This window comes from Vidua chalybeata, chromosome 2 (genome assembly GCF_026979565.1).
Source record: "Vidua chalybeata isolate OUT-0048 chromosome 2, bVidCha1 merged haplotype, whole genome shotgun sequence".
Lineage (NCBI taxonomy): Eukaryota > Metazoa > Chordata > Aves > Passeriformes > Viduidae > Vidua > Vidua chalybeata.
In genome coordinates, this window is record NC_071531.1 from 64947972 (window position 1) to 64975025 (window position 27054).

Here is a 27054-nt window from a genome sequence, read left to right on the forward strand (position 1 = left end):
TCTGTGGAGCTGTTCCTGGCATTGCTGCCGTGCTCTCGCTTTATTTCATCCATCTGTAACGGTGTGACTGCAGCCCTGCATCTCCAAGAGGCCCTTCAACCCGCTATTGAACTGATAAATTCACTGTATTACTTTACACAAATCAATACCTCAGCAGTTATCAGCACTTGATGTGACTGAAATTGGTTTCAGCCAATTTGTGAGTGTAATAAATGTCCATTTATCAAATCAATTCATTCTGTGGGGCTCCTCGGCCTGTCCGGGTTTGGGGTACTGCAGGGTGAAGGCTCTGGGGCCAAACCCGTTGTGGGATCATTGCTTCCATCCAGGTACTGCATTGATGCTCCAGGGTCCGCAGCATTCCCAAAGAAGCTCTCTTCCAGCCCTGCTGCTAGTGGTTCAGGGTTATGGAACCCCAAATTAGACCAAAGCTGTGTCCTTGCGAAGTTTCACCTGATCTGCAGGCAGCAACACACATCAAAAAAACAGCCCTCATAAAGGATCCTATATTGTCCAAAATAATCCCAGTTTCCTTTGGACCAGAGAAGGATCATAGTCCTCCTTACCCATTTCCCTACAGTTTTGAAACACTGACTGATTTTCAGTATTATAGCTGCTCAAAATTAGGAATTTTATCATTAAAACATAGATTTTTTTGCACTACCCTTTCTTCAAAATCCCTGAAAAATAAACAACACTTTTCCTTCCTCACTCTTTATTCAACTTCAGGAAGAGCTGGAACAGATTGCTTCAACCCTCAGGGTTTATTCTCCCTGAAAAGGGGAAGTGGTAGGTTTGAACCACACTACTTCTAAGTGAGTACTGACTAGCAGACATGGTATATCCATATAGAAAAGGTATTCTTTACCTGGCATAATAGTTAGGATATTAGACCAAAAAAACAAATACACATATATATATTTGGGGGAAATGCCTCCTTTAGCTTATAACCTCAGAGAGGAGATGTTGCTGATCCCTTCTGCCTCCTCATCTTCCAATGAAAAGGCAAAGTAGCCGTAATCAGATCCAGAGCTCAACCATTTATGGAAGTGCCTGGAAACACAACCCTAAGCCTTTTAGCTACTCGTATGTACCAGTTAGAGAATCCCAGCAGCTCCTGAGATGGCAGCAATGACCTGGCTGTTTCTGATGTGAGGAGATGGAATATTTAATGTGGATTTTATTAAGATGAACTGAACATTTACACCCGTCGAGGGGGGTGGCCAAGCTGCCTCCCACCATCACCCAGTCAGGCACCGGTAGAAACCTTGTACGCTGGGAGATGCACAGTTACCATCAGTTAACCATCATCCACCTTCTCCCAGTCCTGTCCTGCTCCACATATCAGAAAATAGTGCTGCAAGGCTTGGATATATCCTTTGTAGGCAATGGGGAAGGATTTTCCCTCTGTGGCAGTGATGCCATCCTGTCAGGGTGTGGCTGCAGTGAGCTCCCCACTAGCGTTCACAGTGCATCCCCTTGCAGGGGGTTGCTGGGATAACAGCTGGACTTGGTGATCTTAGAGGGTTTTTCTAAATTATTTCATATTTCTGTGACTCCATTCTATTCCCATCACTCCAGATCTTGTGCTTCTAACCCCAGATCACACGTTCCCTTTGTATTCCTGGCTAAGCCCCTCTGGAGACTGTTTGGATCATGCACCAAGTGACGGATTAAATCCAATTATTCAATTAAGGCACCAGTTATAAATTAAACATATGAGCCCGGTTTGGTGGATCTGAAGATATGGTGTTGTGGCAGGTCTGTTCACCAGCAAATGGCAGTGGTGAGGGCAGAGGGTGCAGGGTCCGCAAAGCGGCAGGAAAACCAGCTGGGCACAAAATAAATAGCAAAGATAGAGAGGAAGTGCTTGAGAGAGAAAGTCCTGTCTTAAAACTCATCCTTCTGGACAGAAAACGAAAAGAAAAGAAAATGAAAAGAAAAACTGGACAGAATGGAAGGGGGGGAGAGGAGGGGGACAGAGAGTCTCCCACTACCTTTTGGTCCAATATCCTGAGGCTGTAGGGGTATCAAGCACATTCCCTATAATTCAATAAGAAAAACCTCCATAAAGGCAAGGACGTTAATGCGCAGAAACGCCACCTGTGTCAGGAACAGGCACTGCCCATTAATCACAGCTCCCCAATTAGCTGGGCTGCTGCCCCCAGGCACAGCCGCTTTCTGAACACACAGGGTGGCTGTTGTTTTTGCAGGAGTGTAGATTCCTTCCCAGCTCCTTCCCGGCTCCTTCTCAGCTCCCAGCCCACACTGGGCTCCTCTTTGTTAACTAAAGGCAATGGGTTTGTGTTTCTGACAGCATGCTCCTTGTGATTCTGCCCCGACCTCAACAGCTCTTATTTTGCTGTCCTATTTTCAGGCATTAACTGGAATGCACGGATGGGTCAGGAATTATTGACAGGATACAGGGGCTTTGGACTGGCAAATCAAACCCAGCCCAGATTGCTGGAGCCTTGGTTACATGGAATCACAGAATGGTTTGTGTTGGGAGGGAGCTTCAAGCTTCTCTCATTCCAATCCTCTGCCATGGGCAGGGACACCTTTCACTAGACCATGTTGCTCCAAGTTCCATCCAGCCTGGCTTTAAACACTTCCATGGATGGGACATCCACTTTGAATTACCCAGCAATCTCGCAGACCTGCCCGGAGGCAGCCTCAGATCAAGGCTTGAGGGAACAGCTTGATTTCCCTGTGGGGCAGGTGTGGGAGGGCAGAGTTGGCAGCATGTGAAGGGTCCTACCTGCCCCCACTGTGGCTATGGCATTCTCCTGACCAATGATGTGCTCTTTTAGCCGCTGTTCCAGTGGGAATCTCCGCCGTTCCTCCACCTCCCTCCTGTGCTGCTCCTCCTGGAACTGTGGAGGGAAGAAAACATAGGGATCAGAGACTTTATGGAGCACTGGGTCAGTACATAGATGTCAGAGCCCTGTATGGGCCAGAGCATCCCCAGGGCAGATGCAGTTTGGTCTAGATGCACCAGCTCTAGCAAGAGGAAATTTCTGCATCTGTCATGGATGGAAGCTGGGGTGAGTGGGAATAGGGATCCTGCTCTGCTGATGGGAAACCAGACCCTGTGCTACCTCTATACTGGTGACAAAGAGGGAACAATGGCACTGCTCAACAGCTCTTAACCATTAGGCACTATTTATTTTGGGAAATAAAGCCATGACTGTTCTACCTAGATTTACCTTGCTACCCCTCAACCATTTCCTGTTCAAAGACTCCAATCAGATCCTGCAGGGATGGTAAAGTATCACTGTGCCTTACATCCAAGAGAGCTGGAGAGGGACTTCGGACAAGGGCATGGAGTGACAGGACAAGGGGGAATGGTTTCCCACTGAGGGTTATATGGGATATTGGGAAGAAATTCTTCCCTGTGATGGTGGTGAGGCCCTGGCACAGATTGCCCAGAGCAGCTGTGGGTGCCCCGTCCCAGGCAGTGGCCAAGGCCAGGTTGGATAGGACTTGGATCAACTTGGTCTAGTGGAAGGTATCCCTGCCCACAGCAGGGAGTTGAAATTAGGTGAGCTATAAAGTAATTTCCAACCCAAAACCTGTGATTCTAAGATCTTTAGAAAGGCTGCTGAGCACTCTTCCTGCCACAAGCAGAGCTTGGACATTCCCAGCTGAGACCATTGCCTTGGGAAGATTCATCACCCAAAGCCAGACTCAGATGAAGACAGAACACAAAGAGCCCATGGGGTTTGCCAAGTGAGTAACTGCACCCACAGAACAGTCCCTGTCATTGAACTCACCTCACTAAGGGGAAACACCCTTCAACAAAGCCAGAAGGCAGGTGCCAAAGCTGCAGCAGGATCCAGCTGCTGGAGCTGGAGAGGATAACCTCCAGCGAGGCTGCTGACATCTCCTGGGCTAGCAGTGATTCTGACATAAGTTAAAAAATAATAAATAGCAAACAATCCAATTTTGGCCAGTGCTATCAGTCTCACATGTAACAGAGATGCCATCAGCCCTGATCCTCACACAGAGCAATAACTTCCCTGCAGATCCCAGTGGAACAGCTCTGGGATAGACATCCTGCCTGTACTGATCCCCCCAGCGCTGGGTATGACCTCATCATACATCTGTGTCTGTAGGAACCTGACAAATCTCTTCTCTCTCCCTCCTCTCTGGCCTTTTGGAAGATACAGGAATGTGATCAGTGATGTTAGGACACCCAACGATTCCCATGGGTTTATGGAGAGTGGGTAAGATGCGCAGGAAGAGAAGGAAGGAATACCCATCCTCTGCAATGCCCTCTCCCTCCCTCCTTGGAAAACTGACACAGTACAAGTCCTGTGTACAAGTACCGTTTTCTGCTCAGGATCTGTTCTGGAGAGCCCTGCACTCATGCCAGCTACTCAGTGGGCCAGAAGTGCTAACACAGCTCCTAGCTGGGTCATGCAGCTGGCCTGGAGCATCCTGAGTATCTGCCTTAGCTTACACCGTACAGGGGACACCAGGACAAGAATACCCACCAAGAAAAACATATTTCAAATCCATTGGTGATGGAACCTCCAAGAAAAAGCCCCACTAAGCCTAGAGTTTACATAAGACACAAACTTCCACTCCTCTCTCATCTGCTCCCCTCTCCATACACATCCAGCTGTTCCCACCTCCTTGCTTTGTGGTGTGCAATGGTGTTGGTGGGGATCTTGTCCTCAGCCTCTGGCAGTTGATCTTCCATTGTCCTGATGACCCTTGCCTGGCTCAGCATCAGCACTTAAGTGGAGCCCAATGGTGCTACCTGCTTGGAGAGCAATGCTCTACTTTTATGTTGGAGGCAACCAGACTTCTGCACTCAACCGGGTTAAGAAGTTCTTCTGATGCAAGGCCAAAAGCATCAGAAATCTTAATTTTTAAAAAGAGAAGGACTCAGTCTGTGTTTTGGCAGGTGATAGCAGCTGTCTGCCTGTCACTGGGGTGGGCATGGCAGTCATGGAGTCACAGAAGGGTGATCTCAAGAAAACTTATAGACCATCTCATTCCAACCCCTTTGCCACAGGTAGGGATACCTTCCACTAGACCTGGTTGCTCTAAGCCCCATCTAACCTGGCCTTGAACACTTCCAGGCATGGGGCAGCCACAGCTTCTCTTCACAATTTGTGTAAGAACCTCACCAACATCACAGGGAAGAATTTCTTCCCAGTATCCTATCTAACCCTGCCCTCTGGCAGTGTGAAACCATTCCCTCTTGTCCTGTCCCCCCAGGTCTCTGTCCAAAGTCCCTCTCCAGTTCTCTTATAGCCCCTTTAGGCACTGGCAGGGGCTCTAAGGTCTCCCTGGAGCCTTCTCTTCTCCAGGCTGAATAACCCCAGCTCTCCCAACCTGTCTCCAGAGCAGAGGGGCTCCAGCTCTCAGAGCATCTCTGTGGCCTCCTCTGGATTTGCTCCAGCAGCTCCATGTCCTTCTGATGCTGGGAGCTCCAGGGCTGGAGGCAGCTCTATAGGTGGGGTCTCACTTGAGTGGAGCAGAGGGGCAAAATCCCCACCTCAGCTGCTGCCCATGCTGTGAGATCAGCCCAGAACACAGGGGGCTTCTGGACTGCCAGAACATGTTGTTTTAAGGAAGAAAAGTGAAAAATAAAATAACTGAACTCTTTAAGAGCAGGACAGGTAGAATTATCTGCTGGGTAAATGCTCTCTTGAGCCCAGCACCAATAAGGAAATCTGCCCTGAACAGTTTGAAACTTGCCTTGGTTTTTATGCTTAAGTAATAGTTGGAGGAGAGAAAGGAAATATATCTCTGGAGCTGTTCCTGAGGAAGATGATTGTACTTGTATATAAACCACCAGATTGCCAAGCCAGCATGTGATGAATATTCAGCTGGGGGGAAACTGGTGCTCCCGGGATTTCATCCTCCCCAGCAGCCACATTCCACCAAGAGTCTTTGAGAATTTATTGCTCATTTTAATCACTGCTAGAGAATGAATAGGCAGAACTGTTACGGGATGGACATATCCCATAGATTTTATTTACATATCCTTGTGACAGAATAACAAGGAGTTTTCATATGTATTTTTAATTTATTTTGATTTCCTTTATTCTTTAAAAAAAAACAAACCAGAACTCGGTGTGTGCTTTTCCTGAGCTTAGACCACACTTGCCTGGTGTTGAGGACTCTTGAGTTGGTTCCCAGTGATAAACAGTCTGAAGAAATTTAAACAAGTACTTGTGTATCTACGACTAAAAGGGAGGGAAAAGCACTTGAAACTTTCCTCTGTCACTGGGTGGGATAGCAGGTCCTGGACTGAGCTTGGCTCTTGCAAGTCTTTCTTTGCCATTCAGCTCCTCTTTGCACCCTGGCAGACCCATCTGGTGACCTCCCCTGCCTCCATCAGTGTCTGATGAAGGATTTTTAAGGAATATTTCAGCTAGGAAGAGCACACAGTTGCCCGTTCCCTTCTGGAAGCAGCAGTGTGAGACCTCCTGACCAGGAGCTGGTGTCCACTTCATCCCAGTGAGTCACCTTTGATAGGCCTTTCCAAGAAAACAAACTTCCAGCTGTGACTCACATGCTTCTTTTTCCATCTTGAACATCCTCAGGCTGCTGATTTAAAGCATATTTCATGAGAAAAATGTCTCTTTTGGTTATTTGAAAGCTGGCTGTTGCTTAATCTGGGCACAACCTTCTATGTAGAGTTTGGAGCAGTGAAAGTTCATTTTAACCTTTCTTTAAACCCACAAGAATTACCTCAAGATTTGTTTGGCCCCTCCTATGGAAGAACCCCTCTCCAGACCTCCACAAAGCTTAGCTCATGCCCTCGACATCGTCTGAGCTGATCAGTTTATGTCCTGTTTTCCTTTAGTATTTAATTTTTTTTTTCCTGTAAAGTGAAAGACACTGTCACTCTTTGCAGGTTTTATGCCAAGGTTTGGTTGTGCTGGCGCTGTGCTCATGAACCTCTTCCCTTGGAGTGTTTTCTCATAAATGCAGCCATGCTTGGGAGGGATGCTGGAGGGATGATGGATAATGAAGCTGATAAACACGGAGATACTCCAAGGGCTGGATCACCTCTGCTCTGGAGACAGGCTGAGAGCTAGAGGTATATACCCAGAGAAGGGCAGGTTCCAGGGAGACTTTAGAGCCCCCGCCAGGGCCTAAAGGGCCCCAAGAGAGTTGGAGAGTGACTTTGAATAAGGTTATAGAGGGATAGGACAAGGGGGAATGGTTCCCCCTGGAAGACAGAGGGCAGGATTAGATGGGATATTGGGAAGAAATTCTTCCCTGTGAGGATGGTGAGGCCATGACACAGGTTGCCCAGAGAAGCTGTGGCTGCCCCATGCCTGGAAGTGTTCAAGGCCAGGTTAGATGGGGCTTAGAGCAACCAGGCCTAGTGGAAGGTATCCCTGCCCATGGCAACGGAGTGGAATGAGATGAGGTTCCTTCCTTCATGATTTTATGAAAACTTGCTCTTAGAGCTGCCAAAGTGACCACATAGTGCTACTGGCTACAAAAGCAGCCATCAGGACCACAGAGGACGGCCATGGCAGCATTTCCTTTGCCAGGAAGGACTATGGAAAGCTCCAGAGGAAAGATCACTCTGTCCCTACTAAGGAGAGAGGTTTATTTAGCACTGGGGAATGTGGTTTTGAACTCCTGCCTGAGCAATGACTTTAAGAGGTGAGCACAGACAGTGCAGCAGTTGACACCTGGCAGGTTTATTTCATGGTAATACCTCCTAAGTGTAGTAATTGACACAGTTTTAATCACCTTCATCCTCCACTTGTGGTAAGTTCTTAGCCTCAGGTTTATAGCATGCAAGTTTAAATTCCAAACCCATAGAACAAACACTGAGGTACACAATGTCAGAGCAACTTTGCAGCCAGGGACAAACCTGGTCCCTTTGTGCCTCAGCTCCTACTCTTGTGGTCTAGTGAGAAGGGAATACCCCTTATCTGGGAGTCCCCTGCCCTAGCTGATCTGTGATGCTTGAAGAGATGATGCTCACAAGGTATCACAGAAGAGTTTGGGTTGGAAGTGATCTTAAAGCTCACTCAGTTCTAACCCCTCCCACGTGCAGAGACACCTTCCACTAGACCAAGTTGCTCCAAACCCCATCCAATCTGGTCTTGAACACTTTCAGGGATGAGTCACTGCTCTGATGGCCTCTCCTACCCATTGATAATTCACTGAACAAGGCCTCTGCCCAGGAATTTTAAATCCCTGAGATCTAGCTGCAGATCCCTCATTGTCTAGGAGCCCACTGTTCCACAAATGTACTGATTACTGGCATTTTTATTGGGACCATGATGGCAAATATGTTTCTTTTCCTTCTTTAAAGCAAATGGGACATGGAGGGATGAGATCCCACCATGGAAATGGGTGTCTTTTACCTTAAGATTGGTGCACATGAACACCTGGATCCCAGGCCATAGCTGAACTCTGGATTCTCAACCCTGCTTGTTTGACAGACAATTTCAGAAAATACAGTAAAAACAGGCTGCACCCAGGGGTTACAGAGCAGCATTACTGGTCCTGGGCAGGTCCTGAATGAGAAATGGTAACTTGGAAGAGGTGGGCACAGCCACACTTAAAATACTACAGAAGTGGGTGTTTTTCCTTATGCATCACGTTCTTAATTTTTACAGACTTCTTTTGGAAAAGGATGGAGCTGTAGGGGTGCTAAGGTGGCCTTCCATCACTTGCACCCTAAAATCATAGAATCATAGAATGATTTGGGTTGGAAAAGAGCTTTCAAATCATCGAGTCCAGCTGCTCACCCAGCACTGCCACTACCACTAACCCATGTCCCCACATGCCACATCCACACGACATCTTTAAAATTGTTCCTGTGGGAACACATGGGAAAGGAAACCAAACTGGCCAGAATCTCAGCCTCACCTTTGCCTCTGATGCTCTCAGAAGGTTCATGACCTCCCCTTCACGGGCGTAATCCAGGGGTGTGTGTCCCATTTCGTTCTTCTGCAGGGGGTTGGCACCTGACAGTACAAGAAATTAGTAAGATCAGGAGCTCAGAGTTCAGTCTTGGGGCAGAAGGAGCAGGAAGAACATCCTCTCTGTGTCCCTTCCTAACCTTTGCTCTGGAGGGTGTCTGGATCAGAAAGAGAGAATGTACAACCAGCGGTTACAAGTATGGATCTCCAGGGAGGAAGAAAAGGGATTGTCACAGGTAACAGCTGGCTTGTCAGTGAAGAGCTGCTGAGGGGGGATGAGAGTAAATGGTCACCAGAAGGAAATACAGTCTCACAAAAGCACCCACTCTCAGTCCTGTGGGAATCACATGGGACCATTATAGCTTCAATTGGATACTGCTGCCTGTGCCAGCTGGATATAGCTGCCTGTACCAGCTGGAACTGAAGCTGGAACTGAAGCTGAAGCTGGCTGTTGCCTGTGGACCAGCTGCTCCACTGAGCCCCTGGAGCACTTCTGTGGAAAAATCACACCCTTCCTTGCAGTATAATTAAAAAAAAAAAAAACCAAAGCAACAAATTCCAAAGACTGAGCTGGACTGAGTTGCATGAGCACCCCACAGAAACACACATACATGGACAGAGCTATCCCTCCTAGATACACTGGATTGCAGAAGAGCATTCCATGTCAAACTGGTCCAGTTGCAGTGATGGGAAGTATATGGAGGGAAACACGGTGATACCAGGAGACAGGGGCAATGGGCAATAGCCAGAGGGGCAAACAAGGTCTCAGGATTCGTCTCTGACTCTCAGTATCTCAGGAGCTGTCTCTAAGACAGAGACTTGTCACTAACACTGGTGTACTCCATGACCCCACAGCAGCTCCTAACTGCAAGAGTTTATGAGAATGAACCTTCAAATTGGTCGCAAACTCCCCAAACTGGTGCTGAAACTAACCATCCCACCAGTTATCAAGCCTTGGAAAGCAGCCTGGTGGAGGAAGACCTCATAACTGTACTCAGCAGTCTGGGATGTCTTCTATCCCAATCCTTCCACTGCAATTATGTGCAATGTGCTCCTGCCTGAGCAGGGCAGTTGGTCCAGATGACTTCACTGGTGTCCCTGTCCCTTCCACCCTGAATCATTCTGCAACCCTGCTGGAAACATGGGAGTGATACAAGTACCTTGGCAGAGGCAGACCAAGCTGCTTCTGTGCCATGAGACAGCGCAAAGCACCAGGAGTGCTCAGTGACGGCAAGCAGCAATCAGAACAGATGAATGAAGCAAGGAGAGTCTGTGGGAGCGGAGAGATTAGCCATTCCTAGGCATTGGCATCAAGGAACTATATTTGCTTATAGAATGAAAAATGTGCTCCATAAACATTTGACACAGACTAATTTCTATGGCAAGCTTTGTCTTCACAAATAAAGACCATGATCAAGACAGGTAAGATTACACACTGCTGGGGCTGGCTGCTCCATATATGTTAGAGACAGTGCTCCCATGATCCCCCCCCACCAAAGACCACCTGGGTCTGTGCAGTGACCAGTGGGGCATGTTCCTGACTTCTCCAAATGATGACATCCTTGAGGCTAGGCCTGCTCTCATTTCTGATGGACGGTTTGTTTGGCTTTGCCCTGGATCTATCAATAATGGCTCTCCAATACTGGTCTAATTCCCCTGTTAATGGCTTTGACGACTTGACTAATTGCTGCAATAATTGATAGAACCCGACTCCTATAACTGGTCGATTCCAACCTCAAGTACTGGCAACAATAAAATATTATGCTGCCATAAATCAGTACACAAGAGTATCACTTGGCTTGCTAATAGAAGGTAAAAGTGGCCACTGGTCTGTCAGTGCCCTGGCTGACCCCACTCCACATCCCCACCTCCTCTCCTGCCCTCTCCCACCCTGTGCCACAGGCTGCAGCAGTATCCAAGGGGACATCAACCTTCCACAATTTAATAGAAGGCAATTTGTCACCTCCCACTCGCTGTCTGTAGCTGGAGATGGACACCTGGGCAGCACCTCAGGCTGTATGAGCCTGTGGCCTCCTCCCACCCTCCATGCTCATATTAGAAGGCCTTGGCTGATAATATTTGATAAATAGCATGGGGGTTCTCTCCCTGCACCCGCCCAGCATTGTGGCGCTGCAGCAGCTGCAGAAGGTCACTCATTGGGGAAATATGTTTCTGTCAGTGGGATCGAAAAAAGTTTAGTGGAGTGACAGGCCTCCATTTTTCAAATTTTATTAACTCCATCCTCTTAACAATTTGTCTTGAATTCCTTCAGATTCTGGATAACTGTCAATAGAGCTGGCAACACAGCAGATACTGGTACTTAGGTCCCCCACTGCTGTCAGGATAGAGATGGGGATAGCAAGAGGAGGGAGAGATGGCAGGAGGAAAAGGAGAATGCCAAAGGGCACAGACAGAACCTGGAGGAACCAGTGATGCTCCCTGTATCCTTGGCAGCCCCAAGACCCTGCTTTTGTCACTACATCCTGTCAGGGCAGAAGACTAGCAGATCTGAGCCTGCTGCAGCCAGAAAAAGGTTCACACTTCTAACAGACAGGACAGAGCACACAGTGGCGTTGCAACTTCATACAGACAACCAGAGAATGACATTGCTCTGAAGAGTGGACAGATCACAGCTTGAGAAAGCCCTGAGTACTGGGACAAGGAAAGGACTCTTAAGGACCTTGTTTCACAGCCCAGCCAGATGGTGTGAAACCTCCTGCTCCTGGGCATACACACAGGTAGCCTCTGGCTGAGTGTTTGGGTCCTGAGCTGTTCCCAGCAGTGGGTGTGGGGACAGAAAACTGGCATGAGACAGTCCCTGTCTGATGCCGCTCAGAGGTCCTGCCTGCAAATGAGCTGGGCAGCAGCAGTAGCCTGTGGTGACCTGTGTTATGGAAAGACAAGATGCCAAAACGTTCAATGTCTCCCATCTTCCTTCTTTGGTGTCAGGAAGGTACAATATGGTGGAGGTGGAAACTGAGTGCTTGAGCAAGTCTCCGGCACAGAAGACTGCACTGCTTCAGTCACAAAAGTCAGGGAAAGCCATTCTCCCACTATAAAGCCATTCAACAAGAATAGAATCACAGAACATTTTAGGTATGAAAAGCCCTCTGACACCACTGAGTCCAACCATTCCCCCAGCACTGCCAGAGCCACCACTAACCCACGTCCCCAGGTGCCACAACTACATAGCCATCCCCTTCAGGGATGGGGACTCCACCACTGCTTTGGGCAGCCTGTGCCAGGGGTGGACAGACAACCCTTCAAGGGAAGAATTTTTCCCATATCCCACATAAACCTCCCCTGGCACAACTTGAGGCCATTTCCTCTTGTCCTATCTATCACTGGTTATCTTGGAAAAGATACAAATCCCCACCTACATAATACAGCCACTGCATAAAGCCACTCTCCCCAGTGTAAAACTGTTCTCCCAGTATGAAGTAGTTTTCTCCACTATAAAACCATTCATAGAATCACAGAATTGCTGACTGGTTTGAGTCCAAAGGGACCATAAAGACCATTTACTTCCAACACTCCTGCCATGAATAGGGAGGCCATTCTCTCCAGTATAAAGCCATTGAACCAGTACAAAGCCATTCTCTCCAGTATAAAGCTATTTTCTCCAATATAGAACCCCAGCACCGAGTTTGTCCTGAGTGGAGGGTCTAAGCACACTTTGCCCCTGGGCAGGACAGGTACAGGCAAGGCCTGGGTACAGGCAGCAAGGATGAACCTTGAGGGCACTTCTCTCTGCTTCTCATGGCACTGCACGCAGGAGCTCCTCAAGATCTTTTACCAGGCTCTGTGAGCACCCATTCTGCCTAGGTCACTGCCTTGGACTCATCCTGTGCTCCAGCACACTGAGAGGACTTGGGGAGCATCCCTTTCTGTGTAGCAGACTCTGTTGTATCCAATACTCCAGAAGTGAGTGAAAAATAAACTCTTTTTTTCTGTTGAAGGGAACTAAATCCCAGAAAGAGGAGCCTGGAAGTACCAAAGCCATGGTGGTTGCTGCTGAGGGTGCTGGAAGTGGACACACTGAGTGACCATCACCCTAGACCAGGCTGTCCTCACATGCCACATCTACACATCCGTTAAGTCCCTCCAGGGATGGGGACTCTACCACTGCCCTGTGCAGCCTGTGCCAGGGACAACACTTTCAGGGAAGAAATTTCCTCTAATATTCAACCTAAACTTCCCCTGGTACAACTTGAGGCTGTTTCTTCTTGTCCTGTCACTTGTTGCCTTGGCTAAAACCTCCTGTTGAGTAGTAGTAGACAGTGAGAAGGTCCTACCTGAACCTCCTTTTTTTCCCATGAGGGGCACAAAACCGAACCCAAGATTTGAGGTGCGACCTCACCAGTGCCTGGTACAGGGATCAGTCACTATTCTAGTCCTGCTGGCCACACTATTGGTGACACAAGCCAAGATCCCTTTGGTCTTATTGTCTACCTGGGCACACACATGGCACCTGCACCAGCTCCAGTTCTACCACATCAAGTGCCGCCTAATGCACAGCCCTGAGCTGGCAGCAGCCCTCACAGAGCTCTAGGGAACAAGACCTGTGCTCCCTTGGTCCAGTGGCCTCACTCTCAAAGCACAAGAAGCCTTTCCAACCTAAATTTGTCCAGCCAGGTTGGATGGGTCTTAGAGCAACCTGTTCTAGTGGAAGGTGTTCCTGCCCATGGCAGGGAGTTGGAACTGGATGAGCTTAAGGTCCCTTCCAATCCAAATCATTATGTGATTCTGTGAAGGAAGGATTTAGACTTAACTAAGAATTAGACATTTATGGAGTAGAGTTTAAATGGAAAAGCAGATACTCAGAGCTCTGAGATGAAGGTCAGATCTGACAAGGGCAGGTAGCAACAAGTAAGGAGAGGTCCTCTTGGAGGTGCAGCTTAACCAGTGCTCCCAAACCCTGTGAACCAGACTGAACACAAATCTTTATGTACTTGGACAGACACAACAGTCTCAGGACCGGGATGCATAAGCTGGAACAGAGGAAAAGGAGGAGACTGGTCAAAGCAGCATGTAAACTGGACTGCAGGAAAGGACTGAGCCCCACTGGTGGAGTGGTGAGGTCAGCTGTTAAAGACTGGAAACAAAATGAAGGTAAGAAAAGCAATTGTATGAACCAGTGACACAGGATTAGTACAGAATGAAATGCCCTGACCAAACAGGGAAGATACAGCACAAAAGTGACCCCTCTGAGAGACTGAATGGAACAGCAACACACGGAAAACTAGCCCAGGGACTGCAAGGGTAAAGAGCACAACACTAATAAATTGTTAAACTGATGGAAACCAGAGACTAAGAGCTCTGGCAGTCACAAACCTTCCAAGACAAGGTGCAAGCCTTAATTCAGTCTTGGACAAACCAAAAGGTTTTCTCCAAACCTCAGCTCCTAAGTACCACACTGCAATGGGACACATGTTCATGCCAAACTTCCTCACCAGAAAATCCAGCAAAGAATCCATGGCCAAGGAGCTTTGTACCACAAGGGGAAAACATGGATCTTGCTAGAAAGAAAGCAGCAGCCCACCAGCAGATAACTGTCAGAAACATGGATGTAAAGACTGAAGAAACCCACGATATTTATTAAAATCCTTATCATAAGAAGAGTTAGGAACTTCTTCTAAAGGGAGAAACCACACCATCATCCTTCCAAACCCAGGGGAGATGAAGAAAATCCATTGAAGTGTTTGCTCTGGCATATTAAATGTAAAAAAAAACACGCAAAAAAGGATTTAAAAGAAGCCCCTTCTTTAGGAATGAAAGCTAGGACCTCTGAGCCTTATTAGAAGCTGGAAGTCAGCCTGAGATGGTGAGTTTCCATAAGTGATAAAGATCAAAGCTAGGCTGGACAGGACTTGGAGCAACCTGATCTATTGAGAGGTGTCCTGTCCATGGTGAGGGTTTTTAACAAGATGAGCCTGAAGGTTGCTTCCAATCCAAAACTGTTCTCTGATTCTACAGCGAATGGGAAAGTTGCAATAGAAGAAATAGGGAAAGAATAAATGAATGTCTTAAATGTGTGCACCTTTCACTCTTGCTTTATTGGAACCCGAGTGTAAGTTGGTCTATGCCTACTTGACAACTGCATGTGAAAACAATCCACCTGACTCCTGACTCTTGTTTTGTAAGGTAAGAGAGAGGAAACTACAAAATCATTCTCTTCCTATATATCCATCACCCTTTCTCCATATACCCATGTGTGCAGAGCTCTTAAGATCATACCAAACATTTTGTCACTGTCAAGTTTGTCCCCAAAAACACTTCAAGACAGATCTGTTTGCTCCCCTGCCCTAAGTGAAAACTATTCCTAAGTGCTTCAACACTGACAGAAATGTGCTGGCACTTTGGACTCTTATTGCTCCCACCACGGTGGGATGCTGGATGCCTCAATGCTGGGATATGATTGGTTTCTAAATCCCACTTTCATAGGATTTTAATTACAGGTCTGGCATGGTAGGGAGTGGAACTGGCTGCGGTCAGACAAAGGATCGATACACCGTCCCAGAACACATTGAGCCTCGGCACTCGCAGATGCTATTGCACTATTTAATCATCTTTTGCAAAATTTACAGTGCAACAGAAGGAATCAATACGGAATTTATCCCATTCCCTTCTAAATATGAGCATGGAGAGGGAGAGAGGATGTCAGGTACTCTGGCATGACAGCTGGCCTGGGCAGCAAACCTCCACAGCAGACCACCCAGGACAGCTACCATGCCTGTGACTCACCAAAAAGGGTCCAGCCAGCCGCTGGGACTTGCATTCCTGGGGACAGCTGCATCCACAGTGGCTGCATTTGTATGCTCTGACCTGCTTGTAAGCTAAACCTTGTCCCAGCCACTCTAAAGGAAAAAACAGGAGGAAGCCACACAGGTTGTACAGAGCCTTACTCTCCATAGCGTGGTTTACAGAGCCTGTCATAGAATAGTTTCATGGAATTTTCTGGGTTGGAAAAGCCTCGCCAGAGCATCAAGTCCAACCACTCCCTCAGCACTAACCCATGTCCCCAAGTGCCACACCCACAAGGCTTTTAAATCCCTCCATGGTCCAACACTGCCCTGGGCAGCCTGTGCCAAGCCTGAACAACCCTTTGGGGGAAGAAATTTTCCCCATATCCAAACTAAACCTCCCCTGCAACAACTCGAGGCAGTTTCCTCTAATCCTGTTGCTTGTTACCTGGGAGAAGAGCCTGACCCCCACCTGGCTCCACCCTCCTTTCAGGGAGTTGTACAGAGGGAGTTGTTCTGCCCTGAGCTCTTTTTTACTGTGATAACTGATGACTGCAGCAAAACCTCAATGTTACTTTCTCTGGATGTGTTAAAACCAAAGCTATCTCCTCTCTGGAAGTGGCTGCTGGGGACCTGAGAGCCTACTCTCTAGGGATATTCTTTACTCTCCCTCTGGAAGAATGGACCCTTTAAATCTGGGATGCAACAGAAAACACTCCAAGACATATTATGCAGTAGTTAATAAGAAATTAATTGGGTTAGAAAAACTCAATTAATTAGAACCTGATTTTTCCAGAGAATACCACAAGCACTTTTGCTTTCTGATGTCCAAAGCCCATCTCTTGCAATGTTGGCTACATAATCTGTTTACCCATCACTCACCCTACTCACAAGATTTGCACTTACATTGGATTGAGGTGGTGAGTGCACAACATTACGAATAAATGCACTGGGCTAAATTTACTAGCAAATCGAGTTCAGCAGACCAAGTTATTGCAGCTTCAGCTAAAATGTTTTCACAAATGTATGTTCATTTCTTCCTCTCTCTCTTTCACATCTAATTAGAGATGAGAGACTCCAAGATTGCTGAAGAGGACCTTTGGACAAGGACAAAGAGTGACAGGACAAGGGGGAATGGCTTCCCATTGACAGAGGGCAGGGTTAGATTGGGTATTAGGAAGAAATTCTGCCATGTGAGGTTGGTGAGACCCTGGCACGGGTTGCCCAGAGAAGCTGTGGCTGCCCCATTCCTGGAAATGTTCAAGGCCAGATTGGATGGGGTTGGAGCAATCTAAATTAATGGAAGGTGTCCCTGACCATGGCAGTGGGATGGAATGAGAAGACCTTTACATCCTGAACCATTTTGTGATCATGTGATCTCCTCACAGATGTATTGCAGGAGGCATTTCCAATGCAGTAACAGCCTGGTCAGCCTGTCTGCTGGCTCTAGGAGGAGCTGGGAGCAGAGGGGATGATTTCTGAAGATGGGAAATAGAAAGCAGGGCAGTCAGGGATGAGGAGAGCATGGAGGAGAATGGGGGACATATGGAGCCTGCTCAGGTTTGGCAAGAGGGCACGTGTTGGTTTCTGCAGTGGAGACAGAGAGAGGGGAGGTCCCACGAACTGGCATAGGTCAATCTCTGAAGGAAGGAACTGCTCTATTTTTAGGCAAGGGTAGGAAATACAAGCCCCTACCCACCTACATGCAGCAGCAGAGTAGTGTACTGCCACACAACCACGTAGAAACAACACTTCCACACGTCAGCAGATGACAATTCAGACAGCCCCTTGCTACATGGACACACACACACACACCAAACACACTTCAGAAAAGCACTTGGAAATGAATTTTGAGATCCTAGAAAAATGGCAGCTGAGCTGCTACACACCAGGGGAATCTTGCTCCTACGCTTCTTCCTGTGTCTAGTTTTTCAGGTGTATACATAAGCAAGTGCTCACAATATTCTGATTTTGCATTCTGTAAGCTCCAACCTAAGACAGTTGCTGCAGCATCTTCTTCTGTGCTCTGTCTAGTGTAACTTTAATTTACTGTAAGGTTACCACAGTTATGACAAGTCTTCCCAGTACAAGGCTGTGAAAAGCGAACAGTTCCTCATGCTGGGAGAAGGGTCATTTACCTGCAAGGCAAATCCCTGAGCAGCAGCAGTGCTGTCCCTAGTTCTGAATCATAGAATCACAAGATTGTTTGGGCTGAACCAACCTTAAAGCCCACCTCATTCCACTCCCCTGCTATGGGCAGGGACACCTTCCACAAGACCTGGCTGCTCCAAGACCTATCCAACCTGGCCTGGAACACTCCCAGGGATGGGGCCGCCACAGCTGTTCTGGGCAACCTGTGGTAGGGCCTAACCACCCTCACAGGGAAGAATTTCTTCCCAATATCCAATCTAATCCTGCCCTCTGTCAGAGGGGAGCCCTGACTTGTCCTCTGACTCCATGCACTTATCCAGAGTCCCTCTCCAGCTATCTTGTAGCTTCTTTAGGCAGTGGCATGTGCTCTAATGTCTCCCTGAAGCCTTCCGTTCTCCAAGGTTAACAATTCCAGCTCTCCCAGCCTGTCACCAGAGCAGAGTGGCTCCAGTCCTTGAAAAATCTCCATGACTCTGGACACATGAATCAGTGCCTCCCGGCATTTCAGCAACAGATTCTGGAGCAGAACCGTTTGTAGAAGGGAGGTTGATGTTGTCTGTGCTCCATGGCAGGGTTATGCCATTGCCAGAAAGCTGCACCTTTTAATACTGGCTATTTCACTTAAATACTGACATAATAAAAGCTCCCTCTAAAACAAGGAAACTTCTGTCACCAGCAAGCTAGTGACCTTGCCTGCCTTCCTCTGAGCCAAACACAAAGTCCCTGGAATCAATTGCGCCTGCAGTAGCAACTGGTGCACTCTGTGGATGTGAGTGCACACCCACCCCTTCCCCAAACACTGATATTTTATGGTGTTGCCTCAGGTCAGGGGACTGTGAAATGTCACCAACAACTGCCCGGAAGGACAACAGAGCTGCCACTTCATCTCGTGGTCTGCTGGCCACACACATGCTGACCAAAGGGCTATAAGGTCCTGGAGGGGTCAAGCGAGTCACTGAATGGGCCACAAAAGGCTAGGGATGTGGGGTGAGGGGCAAGTGCAGGGGGCTTCCCTTAAAAAACAACAGGGGGGTTGGGATGTGGTTGGAGCAGAGAGGGGCTGGGCAGTTAATGGCTTTGGCCCGAGGGCAGAGCACCAGCAGAGAAGTTAGAGGGAGAGTAAATGGAGACTTAGTAAAAGGCAGGTGTAGGGAGAGATGAAGGGGAGCCTGTTCCATGTCAGCAACCAGGAGCCACCCTGTGTGCGATGTCAATGGCAGCACAGGGGAATTACCCTCACAAAGTGCTGAACGGTGTTCAGTCTTCACACGAAAACCCTTGGCCATGTATTCATCCCAGATTACAATGATGAGGAGGCAGGGATCCCCTACTTTGTTATCGCATGGAACCGGGAGGAGGGGAACGCCTCCAGTGAATGCCCTGAAGTCCTCCTATCATAAGCCCATCAGGAAATCCAATTCCAGCACCCAAAACTTGCTGGAAGAGCAGGGAAGGGTCTGCTGTCACCTCAGAAGCTCAGAGTCCACCTGACAGAAAGGTGAAGTTTATTACACTTAGCAAATAATCCTCATAAATCTGTATCCTAAACCATGACTGCAAAGGGTAAGTGAGTATTATGGACAATGAACAGGGATTAATCTGAGGAACACTGTGAACTCAACCTTGGGAGGGGATCCAATGGGAATTTCACACCATCGCCAGATGGAGATTCCCACTGGTGAGTTGCTGTCTCCAGGATCTGAGCACTGGGACATGCTCTACAAGACAAGGATTTCTGCTTGGAAATGAACTCTGAGGCTCTTGAGCAGGATCCAGAAGGATTTCTGTGGGGCTGGACTAAGAACAGAACAGTGATGAGTGACCATCACATATTCTGGCTAAGTTCTGAATTTTCACTTTGATTTCACACAATCCTTCCATTTGTACTGAAACAAACACAGTCCCACAGATTGTTAAATGCCTTTTTTTTTTCTGAGATCCAAGTGAGTTCTTTCAAGCTGAGACACTTTGCTACAAACAAAGAACTCTCTGTGGGCACCAGGCAGAGAAAGGGCCATTCACAGGGATGGCAGTGGCTCCAGGACAGAGAGAGAAATATCTCTGGAACAAGAAGAATAGTTGCCTCTGTGAAGTGAGGCCTGGATTTGAAGAGTACTCGGAGAGCTAAGCAGGGCACAACTGGAGAAATAAGGTGGACTTACTCCTTACAATGATTTATTCAGGATGGAAAAAATCTTTAGTGCCAACTTCACTTATTTGCACCTATCTTTTACGTGTACTTCGGGTGACCAAGGAGCTGCCCTGGTACTTTCAATCAACTGATAATATGTGTCATGCAAGGAGGCTTTCCAAGGCAGAAATGAGAAGCAGGTATCTTTGTAGAAAATGCTATTCCAGGTGATTCTGCCCCTCTGCCCCAGTCCCCAGCTGAGAAGGTGAGACCTCACCTGCAGTGCTGCCTCCAGCTCTGGGGTGCAACAACAGAAGGATCTAGAAATGCTGGAGTGAGTCCAGAGGAGACCACAGAGGTGCTTTGAGGGCTGAGCCCCTCTGCTCCAGAGACAGGCTGGGAGAGCTGGGAGCGGTCAGTCCAAACCATACTGTGATTCTATGATTCACACCATGACATATGTCAAACACTCACCAGCCTCCAGTACAGACTCTCTGCACAGATCTGTTCCCAATACTGCTGAGACAAGGACTTTTAGAGCCCTTCAACCCCACTGCCACTCTCTGTAACATTCCAGAGGCCCCTGCACTCTCCCACAATGCCCTTGTCTGTGCATTCACAACCCGTTGCTCAAGCAGGTAAAGACTGCTCCGCTCTGCTCCTCCTGTGGGCATCCCTGTCCACAACTGAGGGATCCCAGAGGTCTTGTTGGAGACCTTCTGACCATCAGTGCCTGTGGCCAAGTGACTGCTGAGCAGGTGCTGCTTGGCCCATGCAACAGACATGCAGTAAGTCATACGCTCTGGGACTATGCCAGGTTCTCTGTTCATGCAATGCCCACACTTGCTACGAACACGGAGGGAGGCTTCTATGTCAGAAAAATGTAATGGAACCCACTTTGGAGGGGACAGTATTTTTGTCTGAAGACTTCCCAGCCACCATGTCCATACAGTTCCACAGCTTCCTGAGCAGTTGCCTGCTTTTTCAGCTCTCTTACCTGCAAGGAACCTTGCCTTTACAATAGAATTTCTTTCATTGGTTCCTTTGTTTTTGGGTTAATTTATGGCCAGGAGCTGGAGATCAGCCAGGCCTTATCTCTGTAAGGTATCTGTAAGGCTCCCAGAGAAACCATGACTTGCAGTTCAGTGCTACAGAATCTTACTCTTTCACTCATATATTTCTATTTGTGAAGGATAACAAGCACATAATACAGATGAGTATCAAGGTTCAATGTTGCCACAATTAATTTTCCTCATCCCATGTGGGGATGTTTAGCCATCACAGATGCTACTTTCTATTATCTTTTTAGCTGCTTTCTTAAAGAATGAGCGTTATGAGACCACATCATACCATTACATACTTGTCTGCGTCCCTAGAATTAACTTCTGAGATGCCCACACCACGAAGACTACAACATTCCTCAAATCTTTGGAAAAATCAGCATCTGGCCAACCAGACCCTAGTGAGCCTGTCTCTGGTAGGGCCAGGCTGCGACAAGTGACCACTTTATGTTCCACCTGGCAGAGGCTGCTGGCAGTATACTTCTGAGGCAGGGATATCATTGCTGTGGCTGGCTCATCTCCAGGTGACCTTGGGGACATCATAGGAGGAGAGCTGTTGAAATTGCTGGAGGAGAAGGAATGCTGGGGACAGAAGACATGACATCTGGAGGAAAGCAGAATTATGGACCAGCTTGGTGGTCTGATGCACTGTGCATGTGCAGGTACACACTAAGCAGATGCCAGCTTTGGAGAACAGCACAAGAGTCACAAATATCATTCCAGAATGAACAGCAGGAGGGTACATATAAAAACTGTTGTCATGGCAGCACATTCCTATTCTGTTGGTTAAATGCATCTTCTCATTCTACTCCACTAGTGCTGATAAGCTTTTTCCCCATGAAGACAGTTGAGCACTGAACAGGTTGCCCAGGTGAGTATACATGAGATGACAGTGAAGCAGGCTCCATGAGGAGAAGGGCCCTGTGATTTAACCAGGAGGACCAGTAACTGCATAAGTTAATTCCGACTAATTCTCACAAGAGCTGCATTGTCCCGGTGCCAACAGTACTTGAGTGACCACCATTTCATCTGGGTACCAGCATCTATCCTGTGCCTTGTCTACAGAGTAGATCTGTTCCTGGTATAGTGAGGACCCTTCCATTCCACAAAGGGACATGAGGGATATGACAGAAGGCCTGAGTAAATACTGCAGGTGGGAAATGAAAAAATACTAAGTAGAGACCAATGGGAGGGCATGTGGGGCACCCAGTCCAGCTATGGGGCTCCCAGCATTAGAAGGGTGTGGAGCTGCTGGAGTGTGAACAGAAGAGGTCACAGAAGCTCTCCAAGGGCTGAAGTCCCTCTGCTCTGGAGACAGGCTGAGAGAATGGGGGGTGTTCAGCCTGGAGTAGGGAAGGCTCCAGGGAGACTTTAGAGCACCTGCCACTGCCTAAAGAGGCTCCAGGGGAGCTGAAGAGTGCTCCAAGAGCCTGGAGCGACATGACAAGGGGCTGTGGCTTCCCATTAACAGAGGGCAGGGTTAGGTGGGATATTGGGAAGAAATTCTTCCCTGTGAGGGTGGTGAGGTCCTGACACAGGTTGCCCAGAGAAGCTGTGGTTGCCCCATCCCTGGAAGTGTTCAAGGCCAGGTTGGATGCAGCTTGGCACAACCAGGTCTAGTGAAAGGTGTCCCTGCCCATGGCAGAGGGTTAGAACTGGATGATCTTTGAGGTTCCTTCCAACCCAAACCATTCCAAGATTCCATGATTCCCTGGCTGTTGAACTGCAGGAGGAAAGGAAAAACTCAATGACTAAGCTGAGAAATACCACTGGAAGCACATGGAAAAAAAACACTGGGAATGAATAGGAACACAGAAACTAAAAAGTAAAGATATGAAAGCAAACAGCAAATCACATCAAACTGTGACAGTGACAGAATGTGGCCTGTGTCTGAACCTGACAGTTTTGTAAGATGGGCTGACTCATAAGTGCTCCTGGCCCATGAGCTGGGTGGAACTACAAAACTCACCTGCATCCAGCAGCAGTTTGACTGTCAGGTAGTCATCAGCCAGAACTGCATAGTGTAGAGCTGTGCAGCCCTTGAAGTTGGCTCGGATGTTGAGACGGTTGTTGAAGTCATCCTCCCGGGTGATAAGGACTGCAGGAGACAAAGAGTGAAAGCTCAGCTCACTGAGATAACGACAGAATGCTCATCTGGATGTGCAGCAGCAGGACCCACCACCCCATATCAGGCAGGAAGCTTCTTAAGGGCTTTTTGACCTTTTTCTGGGACCACCAGGGGGGATTTCTGGTGGCCATTGCTGCCACTCCACTGAGCAGCAGTAGAGATAAGGACAACATAATTTCCATGTATCCCAGTGACTACCTACACAGTGCCCAGGCAAAGGAAGAGGTGGGTGGAGAACACCTGAGCGAAGACCTCAGCCTTTTTCCAGACATTTATTGTAGGGTAACAGGATGGCTTGACTTGGAAGGGACCTTAAAGCTCATCTGGTTCTACCCCCTGCCATAGGCAGGGACACCTTCCACTAGACCAGTTTGCTCCAAGCTCTGTCCAGCCTGGTCTTGAACGCTTCCAGGCATGGGGCAGTCACAGCTTCTCTGGGCAACCTGTGCCAAGGCCTTGGCACCCTCACAGGGCAGCATTTCTTCCCAATATCTAATCTAAATAAGCATTTTAGCAAACAGAAGGGAGGCTGTGACAAGAATGAATGCTGCCCCACTATGGCTTGGCCTTCAAGCAAATTCCTGATTTTGGGAGTCTCCAGCACATAAGTCCATGTGTCTCAGCAGAGCATGGCTCTGAAGGAAGGGTCTGCAGCACCCCTGCTGTCCTGTAGCTGGTCTGAGGATCAGGCTTTAGAAAACCAGGATTTTAAACTCTTTGCTTTAGTCATCAGAAAAAAAAAAATAAGAGAGAGTGACTTTTTACAGGGGCAGATAATGACAGGACAAGTAGGAATGTCTTCAAACTGACAGTGGGCAGGGTAAGATTGAATATTGGGAAGAAATTCTTCCCTGTGAGGGTGGTGAGACAATGGCACAGGGGAAGCCCCATAAATACCCTGTCCACCCATGGAGCATGAGTGATGGTGGAACTGTCTCCATTCAAATGAACACCATCCACCTGGTGGGCCAAATTCTGCTCCTGGAGGTGTGTCCAGCTCCTCAGTGAAAGGGTCTGTACCTATAACTCATTAGACCCAGATCCAGGGTCAGGGAGAGCTTCCAAGTGCTCTGAACACCTTATATTGTGCTATGGCAAAGCAAGCAGAGCTGGAAAGTGGATGGGCTGCAGGGACTTCACGGTCCCTCCTAAGAGCCATCAAAAGATTCCTGGGAGAGTAAAAAGTTCAGAAGAGAGAAACACTGTGATGAATACCTGATGCTGTCCGAGCCCAGCATCTCCACTAATGAACCACAGTCCCTCCAGGAAGATCAATTAATGCCCTGGCTTCTTTCCTTCCCTGGGTCTTTTCTCCAAGCACACAGGGTGAGTATGTATATTTATTTGTCGTCATTTCCTACCTAGGGAGGAGCAGGATAATGAACTGCGTGCGTCAGGGAAGATGAATCTGAGATACTAGGGAGCAGCGCAGTAAAGAGATTAAAGTGTTATTATTGTTGGTTTTTTCCCCCATGGTCCGTTGTGACAGCTTGGCCGTCATCTGTAAAAAATGTCTCTGAGAAAGATAATCATCGGAAACTCAATAAAGCGTCAGGGGAAGCCTCATCCACCATCCATCACTGGGTGCCTGGAAATTTTCAGCCCTCTGTCTCCCTTCATGTCATCCATATAAATGTCTGTAATATATTTTGTGCAGTGGTTGTGGAGCACACCCTCTCGATTTGGATGTTTTTATGAAAAAATATTTATACACGAAATATGTAAATGTCTAAAAAAAAAAGAAAAAACAAAGGCAGTTTCTCTCTCTTTTTAAAAACACAATTGAATTTATTCTTTTTAATAAAACATGTCAACCAAAGAATTAATGCAACTTCTCATAGAGTGGCCTTATCTTTTCTTCACCCCAAAATAAATAACATTAGAGAGGGATGAATGCAGACAAAAACAATTAACTTTCTTGGTTGATACACATTATCTTAAATAAAGTCTACATACATGCATTATGTATTGGCATTCTATTGCTCATTTTTAATGTAGTTTCATACATTTTACATTCCCTGCTATAGGGATATGATCTATGCACTCTCTCTCCCATCAAGAGGTAGGTCTGCTGCACGGGTGGGTCACAGTGAGGGATGAGAGCAGGGGGCTTTTAAAAATACAGAATAATGCCCTGTCAAAGCTGTCGCCTCACTGTTCCATCTTCTTAACTCAACCTGTGCTTTATGAAAGGTTCAAATATTACACCTTCATTAGGCTTTCACAGAGCTTTCACCTCTCAGTCAAAAGCACAGACAGGCCCATGGATAATGTCACTGTGCTTCAGCAGCATCCATGGTGTGGCTGCATGACGAGGGAAGTGACCCTGTGCTGGGCGCTGCTGAGGCCACATATAGGCTCAGTTCTGGGTCCCTCACTCCAAGAAGGACATTGAGGCATTGGAGCATGTCCAGAGAAGGGCAATAGAGCTGTGGAAGTCTGGTGAGGAGTGGCTGAGGGAGCTCAGCCTGGAAAAAAGGAGGCTCAGGGGGGACTTTTTCACTCTCCTCAACTCCCTGACAAGAGAGTCGAGCCAGGTGGGGGTCAGGCTCTTCTCTAAAGGAACAAGGGACAGGACAAGAGGAAATGTCCTCAACCTGTGCCAGGGGAGGTTCAGGATGGATACTGGGAAAAATTTCTTCATGGTAAGGGTTGTTAAGCCCTGGCACCGTCTGCCCATCCCTGGGCTTTAAAAGTCATGTGGATGTGGCTCTTGGAGACATGGTTTAACGATGGCTTCATCAGTGCTGGGAGAATGGTTGGACTCTATGGTCTGGAAGGGCTTTTCCAACCAAAATAATTCAATGATTCTAGTCTGTTACTCAGGCTCTGCAAACCATGCTGTGGAGACTGAGGCTCTGGACAAAGTGTGTGACTTCCTTCCATTTTCTACCCAGAGCAGCTGGAAAAAGGTTTAACTCCCAAACAAGTCAGAGAACACAAAAGTAGCCATTGTGGATGCAGCCGTACCTGGGAATCCAAGTCCCAGCGGCTGGCTGGGCTCTGGCAGAGCAAGGGGGGATTTCTGGGAAACATCCCATGGTCTGCCAGCTCAGAGGTGAGGTTGGCAGGCCAGCACAGAGCTTGCATAGAGAAAAGGCTTCTGGAATGGGGAAGGAAAGACAGGGACATTTTAGGGGGGTTGAGTCCTACTATCATTCCTGCCAGCATGAGGAACAGAAGAATCTCTGAACACGTAGCTGGCTGCTCCAAAGCACAGCTGGGCACCTAGAATCCAAACATATCCTGATAATCATAAAACCAAGAAAATTTTGCCACCATTTATTGTCATAAAAAGTGGAAACTGTCTGGGAAATTTAAATAGGTCTGAATAAACAAAGCAGGTGTCTGAGAAACCTGGCCTAGTGGAAGGTATTCATGCCATGGCAGGGGGTTGGGACTGGATGGGATTTAAAGGTCCCTTCCCACCCAAAACATCCCATGATTCTATCATTCTGAGTTGGCATCAACATCCCAGTGAGGAGGATAATGAAAGGGTGAGTGTGGAAACTGAGATCTGCCAAGAATATCCATAATGAGATGACATGGCTCTACAGAAAATGACCGTGTTTTCAAGGAAAGTCATCTAGGGCTGAGAGCTGATACTGATGCCTGCCCAAACCCAACAGTAGGCACTGCAACCACTTTGCATCATTCAGCTTTATTTCAATTGGCCAAGTCTGTCTTCATTTCACAGCTCCTGATAAGATCTGGATTAAGGCTGCTGGTGGAATACATTGCCCTGAACCCTTTCCCTTCCCCAGGATGTAGCTGCATGTAAGTCAATGGAATGACGTTCCTATCTCTGACTTTGTATTTAGCTCTGGCTTTATAAAACCAGTTTATCTCTGGTAAATGGAAGGATTGATTCTATATAATATCTATGTAATGTTTCTTTCCTCTTCAGACACATATTCACCCAAGT

The 27054-nt window shown here is 47.7% G+C and overlaps 1 protein-coding gene across 1 annotated transcript in view; it reads right to left on the minus strand.

Moving 5' to 3' along the window:
- The window catches only part of CLPB (ClpB family mitochondrial disaggregase), a 73919-nt gene that overhangs the window by 19101 nt on the left and 27764 nt on the right, over nucleotides 1-27054 (minus strand). The window contains exons 5-7 of the mRNA XM_053935847.1: nucleotides 22971-23099; nucleotides 8863-8960; nucleotides 2759-2873 (exon numbers count right to left, since the gene is read on the minus strand). Of these exons, the coding sequence (XP_053791822.1) occupies nucleotides 2759-2873; nucleotides 8863-8960; nucleotides 22971-23099 (342 nt within the window). The remainder of the gene's footprint in view (nucleotides 1-2758; nucleotides 2874-8862; nucleotides 8961-22970; nucleotides 23100-27054) is intronic.